The 18,501-nt window shown below is 37.4% G+C and overlaps 1 protein-coding gene across 1 annotated transcript; it reads right to left on the bottom strand.

Annotated features, from left to right (window-relative positions):
- Nucleotides 1-13,290: 13,290 nt before the first annotated feature.
- Nucleotides 13,291-18,112, bottom strand: LOC111407801 (protein argonaute 2-like). The gene is made up of 3 exons (XM_023037480.1): nucleotides 17,437-18,112; nucleotides 15,750-16,959; nucleotides 13,291-15,075 (listed from the first exon to the last, which is right to left on the bottom strand). Exons 1-3 carry the CDS (start codon nucleotides 17,873-17,875, stop codon nucleotides 13,650-13,652), a joined length of 3,075 nt encoding a protein of 1,024 aa, XP_022893248.1. The 5' UTR covers nucleotides 17,876-18,112; the 3' UTR covers nucleotides 13,291-13,649.
- Nucleotides 18,113-18,501: the final 389 nt, after the last annotated feature.

Genomic DNA, 18,501 nt, shown 5'->3' with positions numbered 1-18,501 from the left:
AACAAAATGGGGTCGCTGAAAGAATGAACAGGACCATAATGAACAAAGTTAGGTGTATGTTGATTAGCTATGGCCTTGCGAAAGGTTTTTGGGCTGAAGCTACAAGTACTACAGCTTATCTAATTAATAGGTCCCCGTCCAGCAGTACAGGGTTTAAGACACCACAGGAGTTGTGGACGGGAAAGCCTCCAAATCTAGAACACTTGAGGGTGTTTGGATGTGCTGCATATGCATACCAATCTGAAGGGAAACTTGAGCCGAGGGCTGTCAAGTGTGTGATGTTAGGGTATCCTAAGGGTGTGAAGGGCTATAGGTTATGGGTTTTAAGGGTCTAAGGAATTAAGATTATTAACAGCAGGAATGTAGTCTTTAATGAATCTGAGATGCCATGTCTAAAACAGAAAATCGAAGAAACTAACAAATCTGAAACTGAGAAGAGTATTCAGACTGAGGTGAAGCTGACTAGGCTAAATTCACCTACACCTGGGAATGACGAAAATGACCCTATACATCATGAAAATGAAATTGAAATTGAAATTGAAATTGAACCTGAACCTGAAGAGGTGACTGAACTTCAAGATAACATTGAACTAGTTGAAGTTGAACATTTTAATAATCAGCCACCTAATCAAGATTATCGGCTTACTAGGGATCGGGGGAGGAGGCAGATCAGGCCAAATCCTAGATATGAATCCCTAAACTTGACTGATTTTGCCTTGATTTCAGGTGAAGCCATTGAACAGATAGAACCTGCTAGTTATGAAGAAGCTGTTAATGGAAAATGTTCTGAAAATTGGCTAAAAGCTATGCGGGAAGAAATGGAATCTCTAATGGAGAATAAAACTTGGAAGTTAGTTAAAAAACCTAAGGATCATAGGATAGTTCAATGTAAGTGGATTTACAAATTGAAAGAAGGAAATAATCCTAGTGATCCTCCTAAGTATAAGGCTAGATTAGTGGCGAAAGGGTTCACTCAAAAGGAGGGGGTTGATTACAATGAGATATTCTCTCCTGTGATAAAGTACAAAACAATCAGACTGGTTCTTGCATTGGTTGTTCAATACAACTGGGAACTGGAACAACTAGATGTCAAGACTGCTTTCCTACATGGGGAATTGGAAGATGATATTTACATGAGTCAGCCTCAAGGTTTTGAGGTGAAAGGTAAAACAAACTGTGTGTACAAATTAGAAAGATCTCTGTATTGGCTTAAACAAAGTCCTAGACAGTGGTACATAAGGTTCGATACCTATGTACTGAAGATAGGTTTTAAAAGGAGTGAATATGATGCATGCCTGTACTATAATGATAGTAAGGAGGGCTGTGAGGTCTACTTGTTGCTTTATGTAGATGACATGCTTCTAGCAAGTTCAAGTAAGACTGAAATCACTAAGATGAAGAACCTTTTAAAATCAGAATTTGATATGAAAGATTTGGGGAGTGCTAAGAAGATTTTGGGGATGGTTATAAAGAGAGATATGGCTGAAAATAGACTAGTTATTTCCCAAGAAGCCTATCTAAACAAAGTCATAACTAAATTTGGTATGAATGGATCAAAATCTGTGGACGTTCCCTTAGCAGCTCACATGAATATTTCAGTGCACAATCTCCTAAGACTGAGGAGGAATTTAGAGAAATGAGGAACATACCCTATGCTAATGCTATAGGTTCCGTTATGTTCTCTATGATAACAACCAGGCCTGACTTAGCATATGCTATAAGTTTTTTGAGCAGATTTATGTCAAACCCAGGAAAGCCCCATTGGGCAGGTTTGAAATGGTTGTTAAGGTACATTGTTGGTACATTAAATCTGGGTCTAGTGTATGAAAAGAGATCTGAAAAACTTGCTCTAAAGGGGTATGTAGACTCTAATTTTGCTGGTGACAAGGATAGCAGAAAGTCTACCATAGCGTACTTTTTTACACTAGGTGACAATTGTATAACATGGAAGTCACAGCTGCAGCCTTTAGTTACTTTGTCAAGTACTGAGGCAGAGTATGTTGCCATAACTGAGGCGATTAACGAATGTACTTGGTTAAAAGGAATTTTAAAAGAATTGAACTTCATGCATGATACACCTGTTATGTTTACTGATAGTCAAAGTGCTTTATTGCTTTGTAAAAGTCCTGTTTACCATGAAAGAACTAAACATATTGAGGTAAAGTATCATTTTATTCATGAGAAACTGTCCCAAGGTGAAGTTAATCTTGTTAAAATTCACACTGATAGGAATCCCTCTGATATGGGAACAAAAATTCTACCTGTGGGTAAATTTAAATTGTGCTTATCTTTATTACATATTGACACTAGTTAATTTTTTCTTGTAGATAGTGGGCGATGATGATAAACAGTTCTTCCATGTGCAAATTCGCAACCAAGAGAGAGTGTTATGAGAACCAAGGTGAAGAATGTGAAAATATGGTTCCCTTAACTCCATTTATTCAGATTTTTGTGGACCATTGGATGAAGATCGACGGTCGGGATTTAATCTTGGGGGAGATGTTTTTGATTTGATGGTATTGATGGTGACACAATAAGGCTCACCACGTTTTTTGGCAGAGGGATGGGTCTTTCCTTTTCTTCCCTTCTTAAGTCGACTCCTTCTCCTTGCTCCATGGTCTCTCGGGTTTTAGCTTGAAGGTGGTGGGTTCTTTGCCGATTTTTTTCTCTCTCTCTCTTGGAAGGTGATTTGCAAGTCATGGAGGGCTGTTCCTGAGCCTATAAAATCAGCCATGAGGAGGAGAAGAAGCTGCTGAAAGGAGGAAGCAGAAGCTGGACATTTTCGGCCAAAGACAGGTTGCCTCTTTCCACCCTTTTTTCATTGTTTTGCCTTAGAATTTCTTCTATTGTTTGATGTTTTGGTTGATTGAACTCCTAGGATCCCCAGCAAAGACATTAACACGTCTCCAGCCATTGGATTCCTCTACATCTCTCTCTCCAAAACATCAATACATATCATGTCTTTGTTCGCTTCCTACCCCTGCCATGTCTTCGCTTGATAATCTTTCGGCCTGGTCAATCTCTGGAAGATACTAACTGCACACTGTCCTTCCAAAGTTTTTTCTGATGCACTGGCTCCCTTGGTAAAAACAGAGAATATAATTGATGGCTCCTTGCGCATAGCAGCAATGTGAAGCACAGTGTGACCCCGCCTATTCCGAAGATTGACATCAACCAAACCTAGACTAAGAACCTCAGATACTATCTTAGGATCACAATATGCAACAGCATAGTGGAGAGCATAAGCCTCATCTAAGGTTATATCAGACTCAGTTAGAAGAAGCCTGACAAGTTCAACATTTGATTCTAATGCCTTGTGTATTCTCTTCTTGCGTAATGAATCAACAGTTACCTCATTTTTAGCCAGCGAATTAAGGCGGAGCAATCTAATAACTTAGTGATGGCAACGGGGCGGGTTTGAGGCGGGGCGCCCCCACTCCACCCCCGCCCCGTTTGGCCCGAACCTCGCCCCGCGGGCTGGCTGGGGACGGGGCAACTTTTTGCCCCGCTTAATTTTTTTTCTTTTTTATTTTTTTTACATTTTCAAAGTTTCAAATTATGTTATTATTAGATAATAAAATATAAATTCAAAATGGATTTTTTATGGATGAATTGTATAAAAAAAATTATTTTTAATTTCTTTTTTTTCCTTCACGGGGCATCCAACCCCGCCCCCACCAACCCGTTCAGGGCAGGTTTTTTTGCCCCATTCGGGGCGGGGCGGGGCGAGTTTTTTTGTCATCCCTGTCTAATATCCTTTGCAACATTGTAGGGGAGCTCTGTCTCAATAGCAATGGGACTCAAGGTCTGATTGTATCACTCTATTGACACGGTGTGTGAGAAGTTGAGGTAAATGACAATGTAAGGCAACCAACAGTATTGGGATAACATCTTCTACAATAGCCTTGCAAACCAAGTTGAGTAGTCGACGCTGCAAATTATCATTGAGATATTATCCCTTGTTGTGACTGAGAAATTTTTCAGGAAAATATTCAAGGAGAAGATGCACTTACACACTTCATGCTTTAGTTAGAAAATTTAAAGACAAAAAGAGGCTAAGCTTTTAAACCATTATAGATTTCTTTTCATGCTAAGGCAAAACAGCAACAATCCCATCGTTTGCATCATATACACAAGGTTTTCCTCAAACAGTTTCCAGATGTTAAAGTCATAAGCCAAAACGCAGTGCAATTCACACTATTGCATTCATATATAATAAAGCAGCATACAAATACATTTAAAAACATGCTCCTTAATTGTTTAATCTACCAGTAGTAATCTATAACATCATTGTTGTTGATATTATTACTAGCAATGTAAATTTCAACTCCAACCCTTTGACTTGTTCATTGTCCACAGAATGCATTGATTTGAATGTACAATTCAGGTTATTTATATTGTCAATTTGTTGAAAATCCATTCCCATGATAATGCCATATTTGGCTTTCTGGTGGTTTAATCACACACTTAATCAAGTGCTTGCAACATTGCATCATTTAGAAACCAGGGAAGTTTTCACTTCAAAGCAACTATGAATTGCTCATAGCTGAAAAACATTATCTGATTAAGCTACTATTGAAACACGATTAAAATATACATACTATCAAATGAAAGTGCTAAGTGGTAATCAACTAGAAACTGATAGTTTACCTGAAAGTGAGACCAAATTCGAAACTTGAAAAACAGTAGATGCATATATCAATTCCACAGCAAAGTTGATTGCAGGTCTGCAAGCATCGTGGCCGCATATGTTATCAAGCATGTTGACACCTCCGGCGAACATGTCCTTAACTTTCCTATGTACAAGTAGCACAAGAAAATAAGAAAAGCCTCATATCCGACCTGGCCAAAAGGCAATAGGTCTGTCATGAAATATTTGGGCTTGCTTTCCTTCCCTACAGGTCCCTTATCGTTTCCAAAATGATCATAAAAAAATTTACTCCTAGCAGCTAAGATATATCGGTGAACACAAACACTAGTGACTTCAACTACAATATCCGCATCACTGAAATCACTACAGACTCCCATAAAAATTGCTCCAAATTAGTTCTTAGCTTACTTAAGTTGATGATATCAAGATTGGACCCGATCTCAGAGCCTCCAGAGGCATCTTTATTACTATGAGAGGCCATTAGATACATGAGAAGATGATGTAAAACTGATGGACGATGGTTCAGTTGGAATCCCAATTATTTCAACATAAGCATCAAAACTCTGCCTCAGAGGTCCAACATTCATCCATATTTATCATCCTATCAATCAAAATCCAAATCCAAATCTATCAAACTCCAATTATACGAGGATTAAACATGAGGGCATGAACATGATGGAATTGGTTAATAAAACCAAAAATATTAGTTAAGTATTGTTATATTAAAACTCAAGAAATACACCAAGTATTTTCAGATCTCACATAGAGAAAATTAACCAAGAAACTGGACAAAACGATTTCAAGGTTCAATCAATGTTTGGGCTCAGAAATTATCATTGTACCCTTCTGTACAATGGTAAAAACACCAAAACAAACCTAAACCCACAAAAGGAATCCGAATGCAGCTAAAACCCGTAAATTGACTTCACTAACTCCTTTAAGAAAGGATCACTAAGATTTACTGTTTACACAGAGAAAATCGATTTCCAAATCATAGAGATCTTGGAGAAAATTCACAAAGAAGACAAAGGAGTAGAGAAGTAGAGAGAAGGACTCGATTCTAGAGAATTCAAGAGTCACCAGAAAAATATCACTCAATCAACTAAGGCAACCACCAAATGTCCCTTATATTGAAGACAACATCACCATAGATCAGTTAAGGATCCAATGGCTCGGAGTAGCACACGTGGCCTCATGTTGGGCTCGGGTAGTTGGGCCTCTACCTTTGAATTATCGGGCAATGGAAACATAATACCAGCAATGGGCTAAGCCCTTTTCATCACAGCCCAATTGTTTGAATTGGATTTTGGCTTCACAATCCAAACAATCTCCACCTTGATGTCAATGACCATCAGAAAACACTACAGAGACAAAACAGATTCATTTCCTTCTTAAGTTCCATAGATCATTGCACCAAGAAGTTCAATGTATCTACATTACCACAAAGGTTACCCCGTATCAATTTTCAGTATTTTCAAACAAGACCTAAAGTTGTTAAAATGCAGCACCTTGGTTCCCATATCAACAGGATTAAATTCAGTTGGGATCTTTTCAAGTACAATCGATTCTTTATGAATTATGGCTCTTATAAAATGCATTCTAACATCTATATGTTTGGTCCTTTCATGAAATACGGGATTTTTACATAGATGAATTGTACTTTGACTATCTGAGTAAACTACAACAGGTTGTGACAGAACATTAATTTCACATAACAAACCTTTAAGCCATAATGCTTCTTTTATGGCTTCAATAGTAGCCACATATTCTGCTTCAGTGGTTGATAGAGCAACAAGAAACTTTAATTGTGAATTCCAACTCACACAAATGTCACACAAAGTAAACATATAAGATGTGGTTGATTTTCTATTATCCCTATTCCCAGCATAATCTGAATCTAAAAACCCCTTTAATATGACACCTTTACTAGGATTAAAACATAAACCTAAGTTAGATGTTCCTTTTAGATACCTAAGTAACCATTTTAAGGCTGTCCAATGTTCAGGGCCAGGATTGGTCATAAATCTACTTAGGTTACTAATAGCATGAGCTACATCAGGTCTGGTACACACCATAGTGTACATATTAGACCCCACAGCATTAGCATAGGGGACCTTATGCATGTATTTCACATCAGATTCATCAACTGGGCACTGATCTTTACTCAATTTAAAATGACTTGCAAATGGTAAAGTGACAATTTTTGATTCATGCATAGAAAATTTAGATAAAACTTTTTTCACATAGGCAGATTGTGTTAGAAAAAGAACCTATTTGGATCTATTTCTCTTAATTCTTCTAGCATGTCCCAAGTCTTTCATTTCAAGTTCAGAGCATAAAGATCTCCTAATATCATTAATATCACGAAGATGATGTACAATTAACAACATATCATCCACATAAAGAAGCAGGTAAACAATCACAGATTCAGTTTTATCTTTTTTAAAATACAGACAATGATCAAAAGAGCTTCTAGGAAAGCCTACAGATGACACAAAGTTATCAAAGCATTTATATCATTGTCTAGGTGATTGTTTAAGTCCATACAATGATCTTTTTAACAAGCACACATGCTCAGGTTTCTTATTATCAACATATCCAGGTGGTCGACTCATATAGATAATTTCATCAAGTCTCCATGCAAGAAGACAGTTTTTACATCCATTTGTTCAAGTTCAAGATCATAATGAGCAACTAATGCAAGCATAACACGTATGGTAGTATATTTAACTACATGTGAGAAATTTTCATTATAATCAATACCGGGTTTCTGAGTAAACCCTTTTGCCACTAATCTGGCCTTAAATCTAAGGGGCTGATTCATTGTATTTCCTTTCTTAATTGTATAAATCCACTTACAATCAACTATGGATTTATCTTTAGGTTTAGGAACCAAAGTCCAGGTTTCATTTTTCTTAAAGAGTTCATTTCCTCTTCCATAGCCAATTGCCAGTCTTTTGAAAGCCAGTTGCCAGTCTTTTGAAGACTGACAACTCACAGCCTCCTCATATGTTTTTGGTTTTTTAAAGGCCAGATCTTGATAAGATAGTAAAGCTAGAGATAGGTAGTCTCTCATTCTAATGGGTTCCCTTATTTCTCTTCTAACCCTATCCCTGGCTAACTGATAACCTTTTAATGAATTTTCTTCTTCGCCAACTTCTTGAACATCACCTTCACCTTCTATATTTTCATCAGAAACTTCCCCAGTCTCTTCCTGAACATTATCAGTATATTCAGGAGGTGACAAAGGCTCTACCTGCAACCTAGTCATCTCTTCTTCCTCACTTCTAGGAACACTAACTTGATGTTTATCAGTCATGCAGAGCATATCACTCTCATTAAAGGTCACATTCCTACTTGTGATCATTCAAAACCCCTTCACACTCTTATCCCACAACCTATACCCTTTAACTCCTTCAGGGTATCCCATAAAAACACATTTTTGGGATCTAGGTTCAAGTTTACCACTACTTTGTTGGGAAAAGGCTGCACAACCAAAGGTCTTCACGTGACTATAATATGGTATTTTTCCAGACCACACCTCGTCGGGAGTTCTACCATCTACGGAACTACTTGGGGTTCTATTTATGATATAAACTGCTATCATAGCAGTTTCACCCCACAACACTTTAGGAACTCCAGAATTGATCATCATGCATCTTACTTTGTCTAGAATAGTCTTATTCATTCTCTCAACAACTCCATTTTGTTGAGGGGTATAGGGAACTGTTTTATGCCTAAGGATCCCACTATCCTTACGTAATTGATCAAAAATAACATTATAAAATTCTAGACCGTTATCAGTTCTTAGTACCTTGATTTTTTTTCCCTATTTGATTTTCAATCAAGGTTTTCTAAACTTCAAAATTTTTTAAAAGTATCTGATTTTTGTTTTAACAGAAAAATCCAAACCTTTCTTGAAAAATCATCAATCAAAGATAAGAAAATATTTGTTTCATCCTTGAGTAATAGTAGATGAGGGCCCTCACAAATCAACATGTACATACTCCAGGACAGAAGTAGTCTCATGTTTTCCAGTATTAAAGTGAAGTCTATGTTGCTTACTAAATATATAGTAATCACAAAAATGAATTTTTGAAACATTATCTTTTCCAAATGCACCCATTTTATTCAAAATATGCAGACATTTTTCACTCACATGTGCCAGCCTGTTGTGCCATTTTAAGGTGGCATCAACTCTAGCAGTTAAGGACTCAGCAGTATGACTTGAAACTATTTAAGCTCTAATGACATATATACCGTTTCTTCTGGCACCCTTAAATATTACAAGAGAGCCTTTGAAAACTTTAACAAACCATTTCCAAGTCTAGCTTGGAGACCAATGTCATCTAGATCACCCATAGAAATTAAATTTCTATTTAAATCAAGGACGTACCTTACTCTTTTTAGGGTAAAGATATATCCATTTCCAAATTTCAAAGTCACACTGCCAATTCCTAAGACTTTACAGGCTGCATTATTACCCATTACTACCTTACCTCCATTCATTTCTTTAAAATTTTCTAAATAGGACCTTTTAGAAGTCATATGGAAAGTGCAACCATGGTCAAGAATCCATTCTTGATTCTGGTCAGTATTTTTAGAAAAAATTACAGTATGCTGATTAGTAACAGGTTCAGTAACAACATAGACATCCACAGTTTTATCATCTAGGGATTTGACAACATTTTCCTCATCTATTTTCTTATCCCTCTGTTTATTCTTTTTCTTAAAGCAATCCTTAATAAAGTGACCAGATTTCCCACATCCATAACATTTCCTATTCCCAGTCCTAGACTTTGACCTAGGTCTTCCTCTCCCTTTCTTCTTGTTATTATTATTTCCTTGATAACTCTAATTATCCTAACTATGGTTTTGCCTATTAAGTGACCTCCCTCTAACAAATAAACTCTCAGAATCCCTTCCATGCTTCTCAGTTTTAAGTTCTAGATCCTTGCTCCTTAAAGAGTTAATAACAACTTCAGGAGTCAATGAATCTCTGCCTTATTTAATGGCACTTTTGACATTGTTATATATTTCAGGTAATGAATTTAGAAAAATCACAGCCTTGTATTCATCAGACACTTTGTCTCCCACATTGGTAATATCTTGAACCAATTTATCAAAGATGTCAAAGTTATCTTCTAAGTCTTTAGTCATGTCAATCTTAAAACTAAAGAATCTCTCTAAGAGAAATAGTTTATTTGATAGGGACTTAACTAAATAAAATTCTTCTAGTTTTTTCCACAAATATCTAGCACTATCATGTTTCCCAACTTTTCTCAAAACTTGATCAGATAGATGCAATATAATAGAGATATAGGCAAGTTCATCACATTCAGTTTTCTGTGCTTCAGTCATAGTATCAAGAAAATCACCAGTTATAGCTTTTGCAACTTTTTGTTGAACAAGAACTCCTTTCATTTTTTGTTGCCAAATGGAGAAATCCCCTTTTCCATTACAAACTCCAAGTTCAAACTTAGTTGTCGTCATTTGGAATTTTTAACCAACACAAGAAAATTTATTTGAAGTTCAATGTTCAACAGAAAAGAGGTGATGCAGAATAAAATGTGATAATACACAGGATCACAGAAGTTATTATGTACCAAGAAGCTTCAAGAATCAAGAAAATATTAACACACACAATATTCAAAGTAACAAGAAATGGCAATGTACACAATGCAACAAACTTCAAGTTCCAAATGTCCAAATTCACCAAGATTCTTTACGGATCAGGTCCTCAGGTCAAAGCACAATTTGGGGCATCAGAATCGGAAGCAGGAAAAGGATAATATGAATATATCAGATAGAATCGATAAACGAATGCACTTAACAAAAAATTTAACTACATACATATATTAGTATATACAAAAAGATTGACTTAGTAATTCAACAATTTACTGTATTCACAATATGTAAAACATATACGGCTGGGAAGTACATATTAAATTTTAATAAGGGAAAAATAGTCGCAAACCAGAGGAATGATCCTTCAATACTGATCACTCGAACTAGTGACCAAGAAACATCAAGAACATTATGGGTCACTCAAGAATAATCGCGAACCATCAGTTCGCGAAAATGGACCTGCAAGGGAAAAAACGTGAACTCCACAAGAAATCAATTGTTAGTACAGATTAAGTACTGAAGGGTTTTTCAGAAAAAAAGGATAAGATGAACGAAACAGATCTTTTCAGATTGTGAAATGAATTTTTCACAACCAGATCATCGTTGAAGGAAGCCTTGAAGGCTCTGATACCACTGTAATATTAAAACTCAAGAAATACACCAAGTATTTTCAGATCTCACATAGAGAAAATTAACCAAGAAACTGGACAAAACGACTTCAAGGTTCAATCAATGTTTGGGCTCAGAAATTATCATTGTACCCTTCTGTACAATGGTGAAAACACCAAAACAAACCTAAACCCACAAAAGGAATCCGAACGCAGCTACTTCGACGAGCCAAAATGGAAAACCCTAAACTAACTTCACTAACTCCTTCTGTACAATGGTGAAAACACCAAGGATCACTAAGATTTACTGTTTACACAGAGAAAATTGATTTCCAAATCATAGAGATCTTGGAGAAAATTCGCGAAGAAGACGAAGGAGTAGAGAAGCAGAGAGGACTCGATTTTAGAGAGTTCAAGAGTCACAATAAAAATATCACTCAGTCAACTAGGGCAACCACCAAAGGTCCATTATATTGAAGACAACATCACCGTAGATCAGTTAAGGATCTAATGGCTCGGAGTAGCACAAATGGCCTCATGTTGGGCTCGGGTAGTTGGGCCTCTACCTTTGAATTATCGGGCAATGGAAATATAATTCCAGCAATGGGCTAAGCCCTTTTCATCACAGCCCAATTGTTTAAATTGGATTTTGGCATCACAATCCAAACAAGTATAACTTAAAAAATGACTCGGTGTCAACTGTGATCAAATATTCTGACCTCATCCGATGGTCAGATTATAAACGTAAATAGACCAACTTATTCTACTCATTGTGCAAATCGTCATAGTATATTTGAAAGCAAAAACCAATTTCGGATGAATGACAAAATATGATCCAAAAGTTGGAATGAAAGACATAAAAGACCGTCGCTCTTCTAGCGCTAGCTTGTCGCTTGAGTGACGGGTTCTGCTCTAGCGAGGCTTAGAAGAAAAGCTAGTGATATCAAGTACCATGACCATTGGCAAAAGTTGTTGAGTTTTGTGCCGTGTTTCTTCACTCACAACTTTTCCCCCTCTATAAATAGGACACATGGGACGTCATTTTCTTCACACCAATGATAGACAATCATAAGCATAACATTATCTCTTCTCTCAATCAAATTTTGCATAAACTTTACATAAAATTTTGGTTTTCTTTCATTTGCATCGAGGAGTACGTATGCTGTATTTCTGGTTCGTTGTTCTTGTGTATTGATGTGCTACTCACACAAGAAGAAGTCGTTGTATCTTGAAAGTTGATTGCCATAAAATTGTAAACTACGTTGCGAGGCAAAATCGACTAAAGGACAAAGTGTTAAACACTTTGCATCCGTTTGGCGTAACTTTGCATGATAATATGGTATTCTCTGCACTAATTTGGTAGAACATTTGATTCATTTCCTACCATTACTCTGCCGAAATTTTCATAGAAGATTGATCAAGACTTTCTAGGCGGTTGGTTATCATTCCGTCTGCTCATTTTTCCAACAAAACATATTGATACTGTTCATTAAAGATGGCTAAATTTATGTAGGCATAGAGAAATTAAACCAACACAAATTACACCCTCTAAAATGAAAATCCCAACACAAAATTTTGATCTACCCATGAAATATTCCAGACAACCATCTCAATAGGCAAAAGAAAGATAGAACAAAAACAAAAACCACAAAAGATATTCTATAATTTTTAAAAAAAAACAAGAATAAAATACTCTCTATTTTTAAAAAACACATTCTATTATTTAGAGACAAAAAATTTTGAAATACTTCAACAGCATTTTATATTTAGTCCCCGTTTGTTTTCCATTAATTTCCAAAATGCATTTTTCCCATCACATCGATGTGGGAACTATGCCATATTTTATTTTCCCATTCAAATTCAATTTATGCAAAATGGCAACTTTGCCCTTTTTTGTCATTATTATGAAGTTCTCTTCGGTTGGCGAGAGGGACAGTTGGAGGAAAACTGAAAATGTAAGAACTATTCACCGTCACATGATGTGTCAGACAAGTGATGTCCAAGTGTCCAACAGTTTAAAAATGTATTAATGGTAAAAAAGAATGGCTACTAAACAGAATTTTAATTTTACTATTCTAAAAAAATTATTATTATTTTTCTCTATCTTTTATTTTAACTAACTTTTCCCTAATTATTATACTATTTTCTATATTGAAAAATGAAATACTATAAATACATTTAATTGTAGAGAGTGTATTTGACCCTTAATTTATAGAGTACCTTGGTGTATGATTTTAAAGATTGGCTCTTTAAAAAAGAAAGCATTTCATATTTAAAGAATACGTCGAAAATGCTCTATAAGAATAACATTAATCAGATAAAATAATCTTATTTTAGTTTTTCTTAATAAAAATGAAAGAAAATTATACGCAAAGTAATTTTGAAAATGAAGAAGAGAAGTGCTGTGCTCAAGTCGCTGGCATGACTTTACGAATGACCATGGCTTACAAACTTGCACGATACTAGTTCGACAGACGGACAAAGACAGTCATGTAGAAATACAAAGAGAACAGTCATATTACAAACTCTAAGATTAAAAAGCAAAAGACACACCCACTAATGAAAATATATCACACAACATAGCAAAGAAGGAAGACAGACAGACAGACACGATAATAAATATGTTGGCCTCCCTCATGTACACACAACTTGAGGGAAACCTCATTAGATTCCCGCACAAACTCGTTTCTCGTTTACTAGAGATGGGAAACGAGGTTGGACGATTTGGTTCAATCTCCTTCACCTGGAGATTACACGGCAATTCAGACAAAGAACATTATGTTCTGCAGCTCTGGGTGCAGAGTGTAGAAACTCTGGTCAAAAGAAGCAGCAGCAGCAGAAGAGGAAGATGATGATGATGATGATTCGCGAGACTGGAACTCCATTGCAACCTGCTGGAACAGACGTCCCCTATAAGCAACAAGATCGGCATAATAAACCGGCGGCACAAGTGAAACTGGCTTTGTGCAACGTGCAAAAGTGAAGCACATGTGGTGAATGAGTTTCTGCAGGCTATCAGAAGTGAAGTAATTCTCGTCCCAGAGAACATAGTAGTGAGTAGGTTTGCTGGTCCCAATGCCTCCATAGTGGCTGCACAGGTAGAAATCAAACTCGAACGGGTGAACAATTGTTGTATCCACTACAGTTCCTGGAGGAACATTGCCATCGCGAGCATTTTGAAGAAAGAGCCGAGTCTGGTGCCGTTTTATGGCAACGACTAGTGTGATTGTAGGTTCGTAATCACCATTGTAAATTGCCCTCCTCAGATCAATCAACTCCTCATTGAGGACCATGTCAAACTGACCCTCACTAACCCCATCACGAAAAACCACGATTTTGCTCGGCCTGACTCCGTTGATCCGAGCATAAGTATTCACCAGATCTGAACACATCGTCCCAAAATTTAGAATCTTCTCTTTGCCATTACCCTGTGGACAGACTCTCGCAGCATACCTATTTGCAGCAGGCCAATTAACCGTGCCAACAACTGCAGCTATAGATGGACAAGATGGGTCCTTCGACCCCGGGTGATTCACATCTGCCCCGATGAACATAACATGCTCTTCACCCTCAAAATGAGGAAGCCTTCCACTTAGCTCCATATTGCTTCCTCCAAGTTTTGCATTTATCTTTATACAAAGATTTGTAAAGTATTGGTCTTGCCCTTTGTTTGGAATCGTAATCTTGGACAAACAACACTGAGTTATAACTCCAATTTTTGTTTCAGACACAAATTTAAGATACCTGTAGCCAGGATCTTCTTCCTTTGTCATCACGCAGACAATCAACTGCAGCTTGCCACTTTTTATCCTCATAGCCTCCTTAACAACATGCCTAAGAAGTCCCTCGATCCTACTAATAGATGAAAATTCTCTCAAATTAGCGGATTGATACCAAAGAGGCCCATCCATAAACATTCCAAGATTTCTGCAACGGCGCCTCAAATTGTTGATGAATGGATCTACATGTCGCTGAAATTCATCACCATAGGTGAAGTCGATCAAAGCCCAACGTTCAATTGATTTTCCCTCCACCAAAGATTTTCCAACAAGGTTCCACTGGCATTTATCCTTGTCCACTTTAATCACACTGGGAGAACCGAGCTTCAGATCAGGAGCACCAATGACACGACCAGCAACCCTCGTCATGTTCTTGTCAACTCCAATTTCAAAATTTTTCATGACATCCCTACAACAGATAATTTGAATATATAAATAACACCATAACATCGTCACAAACAACGATTAACATAGAAAAAGTACATTCAACTGAATCACAAGTTGCCAAACACGTCATTTATTCTTCTACACAAATATTTTCACTTCTACATTTGTAATAATTGGTTCTTTTTACAAAGAAACAGGGTAAATTAAGGAATTTCAACTCATTTTCAACTAATCTGCATGCAAGGAGGTTCAAAGTTCTGTACAGTAACATGTCTCCAGCTGAACAGAGCAGTTTGACAAGTTCAGTTTTCAAATAACAAAGACTAGCACAACTTTGTCAAATAATAGATAGCACCAATACACGTAGTGCAGCACCTACATGCAGAACAACCAGAAACGAGGAATACTTATGTCCTTTGGTTCCTTAGATTTAAATGCGAGAGTGCATCATAGTCAAATAAAGCACATAGATATTCAATGACTAGAACTAACAATGAACCCATCACTAGAATTTTGGACGGACAAAAATAAAATGCTTAAGGTCCAGGAATCCTCGTATATCCTTTGCAATTCTTATTCATGAGAAGTAAATTTTCCCCACATTATCAATTGAAAGGTACCATAGAAGATAACAATTGGGGAAACAAGAAGCAAACACAAAAATGCAAATAAAGAAATGAAGGTGATTGTACTCACCCGCAAGGTCCATCATTAGCATTCACCATATTGTAGATTGTATCTTTTCTTTCATGTGATGGAGCAAGAGATAATTTCCTCAAGAACACAGCTGCATCTTTGTCCAAACTTTTCAACTGGTCGTTGGGGTATCTCTGCCCCTCAACTAAGACGCAGAATTCCATGGGCACATAATTGGGCCGGTTATTTTTTGAAAAATCCAAGCAAGGAATGTCCTTGTAGACAATATCCTTTCCCCACTTATCCATAAAATAACGGACAAGGTTGATTTCTGTGGGAGGATTTATGCCATCAGGGTCATCCAATGTAAAGGAAATACCACGGGCATTCCTCGTAGTCAGCCCTGAAACAGTATATTTCTGTTTTGTGACTCTATGAGTAACTTTTACTTTCAGTCCTTTCAGTGCACTGATCACTTGTTGCCTCAACTTTGTGACATCATTTACTCCATTGAACCCTTGAACATGCTCTTTCAAAAACTCTAGTACTGGTAATGGCTTACGAAATGCCAATATCGAGTAGTCTAAGCACAACGAAAGACCTTGGCATGTAGGCCTCAAGCTCTGTTGGAAACCCCTATATGCTGCAAGTCCATGACGGAGATCATCCCGCTCTCTGTAATAAGGGGAGTAAAAGCTTCGACCAACAGAGATTCTATTCTTCGAAGGATTATCCTTCATTACCAAATCCATCCCCTGTAATATATCACGAGGAATATAGGACAGATTCCCCATTAAGTAATCTTTCAGCTTAGAGAGCTCCAATTGATTTACAAATTTGATTGTAAATAAGTAAGATCGAATGTTAGAATCTTCCCCATCAGACAACTCCACCTTAAATGCTCCAGTGGGAAGAGTTACTGCGCTGAAAATGTTCTTTTCACCATCATAAACAGTCTTCAACAAGGGAAACCGACTATCACCAGAAGAAAATAGCTTGTCCCTAATTAGACGCAAATCAGATTTAGATACTGATTTTTTCACAAAACGATCCCCAGGGGATGCCACAGGCTTAACATCCACATCATAGTGAATTATGGTTGCATTTGGGTTAAAATTGACAGGGAAATGGTTAACATGAAGCGGGATGGTCCTGATGGCAAGTGACCCTCCACGATCAGGCCTTTCTATAGGCATGGTTCTGTTCTCAGTACTCTCAGACGGAGATGATATAGGCTGCCTCTCTGAAATCTTCAAGGATTGGATATCAACTACACAAGACAACATACAACAATTTTATAAAAAGGTTAAGAGTTCCAAACTTGTTATATGGCATGCAGAAACGACATCTACTATAGTTAAAAGCTAATATCATTAACTGATTAAAGAGTGCTCATCTCCATGGCAAGAATAAGCATTACACCATTCAAAATTGAACTAGATTATTTAGTTTTCCTATTCTATTCATAGCAGCAAAGATTTTCATAAAACCCCCATTTGTTAGTTTTTTCTTAAATTTTTCTCTCAACCATGAAAAAGTTCATTTTTGCCCAAAAAACTCAAATCACCAAATAAAGTCGAAACACGATCCATCTTCAATTGACATATAGGCAACAATGTGTTGCAAAATTGAAGTCTCCTAATAGCCAATCTCAGGAAGACAAATCAGCAAAGATTAAAAAATTTAAAATATGAAACTATATACACGAGATCTAAAGACACGGCTTTGGATCATTAAGGGATCGTACCGGCAGATGATTGAGAGGGGCGCTGAGGCTGAAGCTGAGTTTGAGGCTTAGAAGTTGATGAAGCAGAGGTAGATGGACCCCAGTGTCTTCCAGTCCACGTTCTTCCCGGAGGATTAGGCCCCACACCGACCTGCATTGGCTGCTGTGCCGGCCTTTGAACTCCGATACCACTTCCCTGGCCCTGATCTGGTTGTTCTGGCCTGTTGCCCCACGCCCGCGGAGCCGGCGGTGGGTTGACTTGAGACCCACCAGCACCACCTTGATACGCCTGAACCGGCGGCCTGTTGACCCAATGCTGCTGAACCGGAGTCTGATATTGAGTACCCTGCGGGGCCCTGCCCCTCCCTCTTCCACCACCGTGACCACCTCTGCCGCCGGCACGTCCACAGGAAGCACCACCACCACGCCGGCCAAAGTTATTTCTGCCACCACCGTCCATTCTCTCAATGTAACTGTAAATCTCTCTACTCTCTTTAACTCTTAACAAGCAAATGATCTGTGAAGGTCAAGTTGAGGGACTAAGGTCCTTTTTATACACGGCTAGAGCTCGGGACGAAAAGACCCATAAGGGCTTAGCTTAGCTATTGAGATTCAAAAACAAGTCGAGTCAGAAACGAAGTGTTAGGGTAGAAAGGTAATAAGAGTGAGCACGTACGAGGAAGATTAGAGAATGATCAAGAAAATGGAGAAGAAAGGCGGAGGAAGATACGGAGCAGGTGACCCACGTCACCCAAACGGATAAATTGCATCGGTGATTATTCGACTTTCTATATAATTTTAATTAGGTAATAAAATATATCAAATGTTACATAGTTCACCCTTTCATGCAAATGAAATTAGTCGTTCACTTTTAATTTTTTTACTTTGTTATCTTTGTTCACAAGGTATCTATGCCTATAATGAAATTTGTAGACAATTTATTCTTACTAATGAAGTTGCAATGAAATAAAATTAGTCTAAATATTACGTTCTAAAATTTTTTGACTCGATTCGTGTCTACGTGTTATATTATAAGAAACAATCTTTATCCATAATAGCACGTTGATGTTACAGTTTATTGAATGT

The sequence above is a fragment of the Olea europaea genome, chromosome 13 (assembly GCF_002742605.1).
Source record: "Olea europaea var. sylvestris chromosome 13, O_europaea_v1, whole genome shotgun sequence".
NCBI classification, from domain to species: Eukaryota; Viridiplantae; Streptophyta; class Magnoliopsida; order Lamiales; family Oleaceae; genus Olea; species Olea europaea.
The sequence above is the reverse complement of the archived record's forward strand: the minus strand, read 5'-3'. Positions and strand labels throughout refer to the sequence as shown.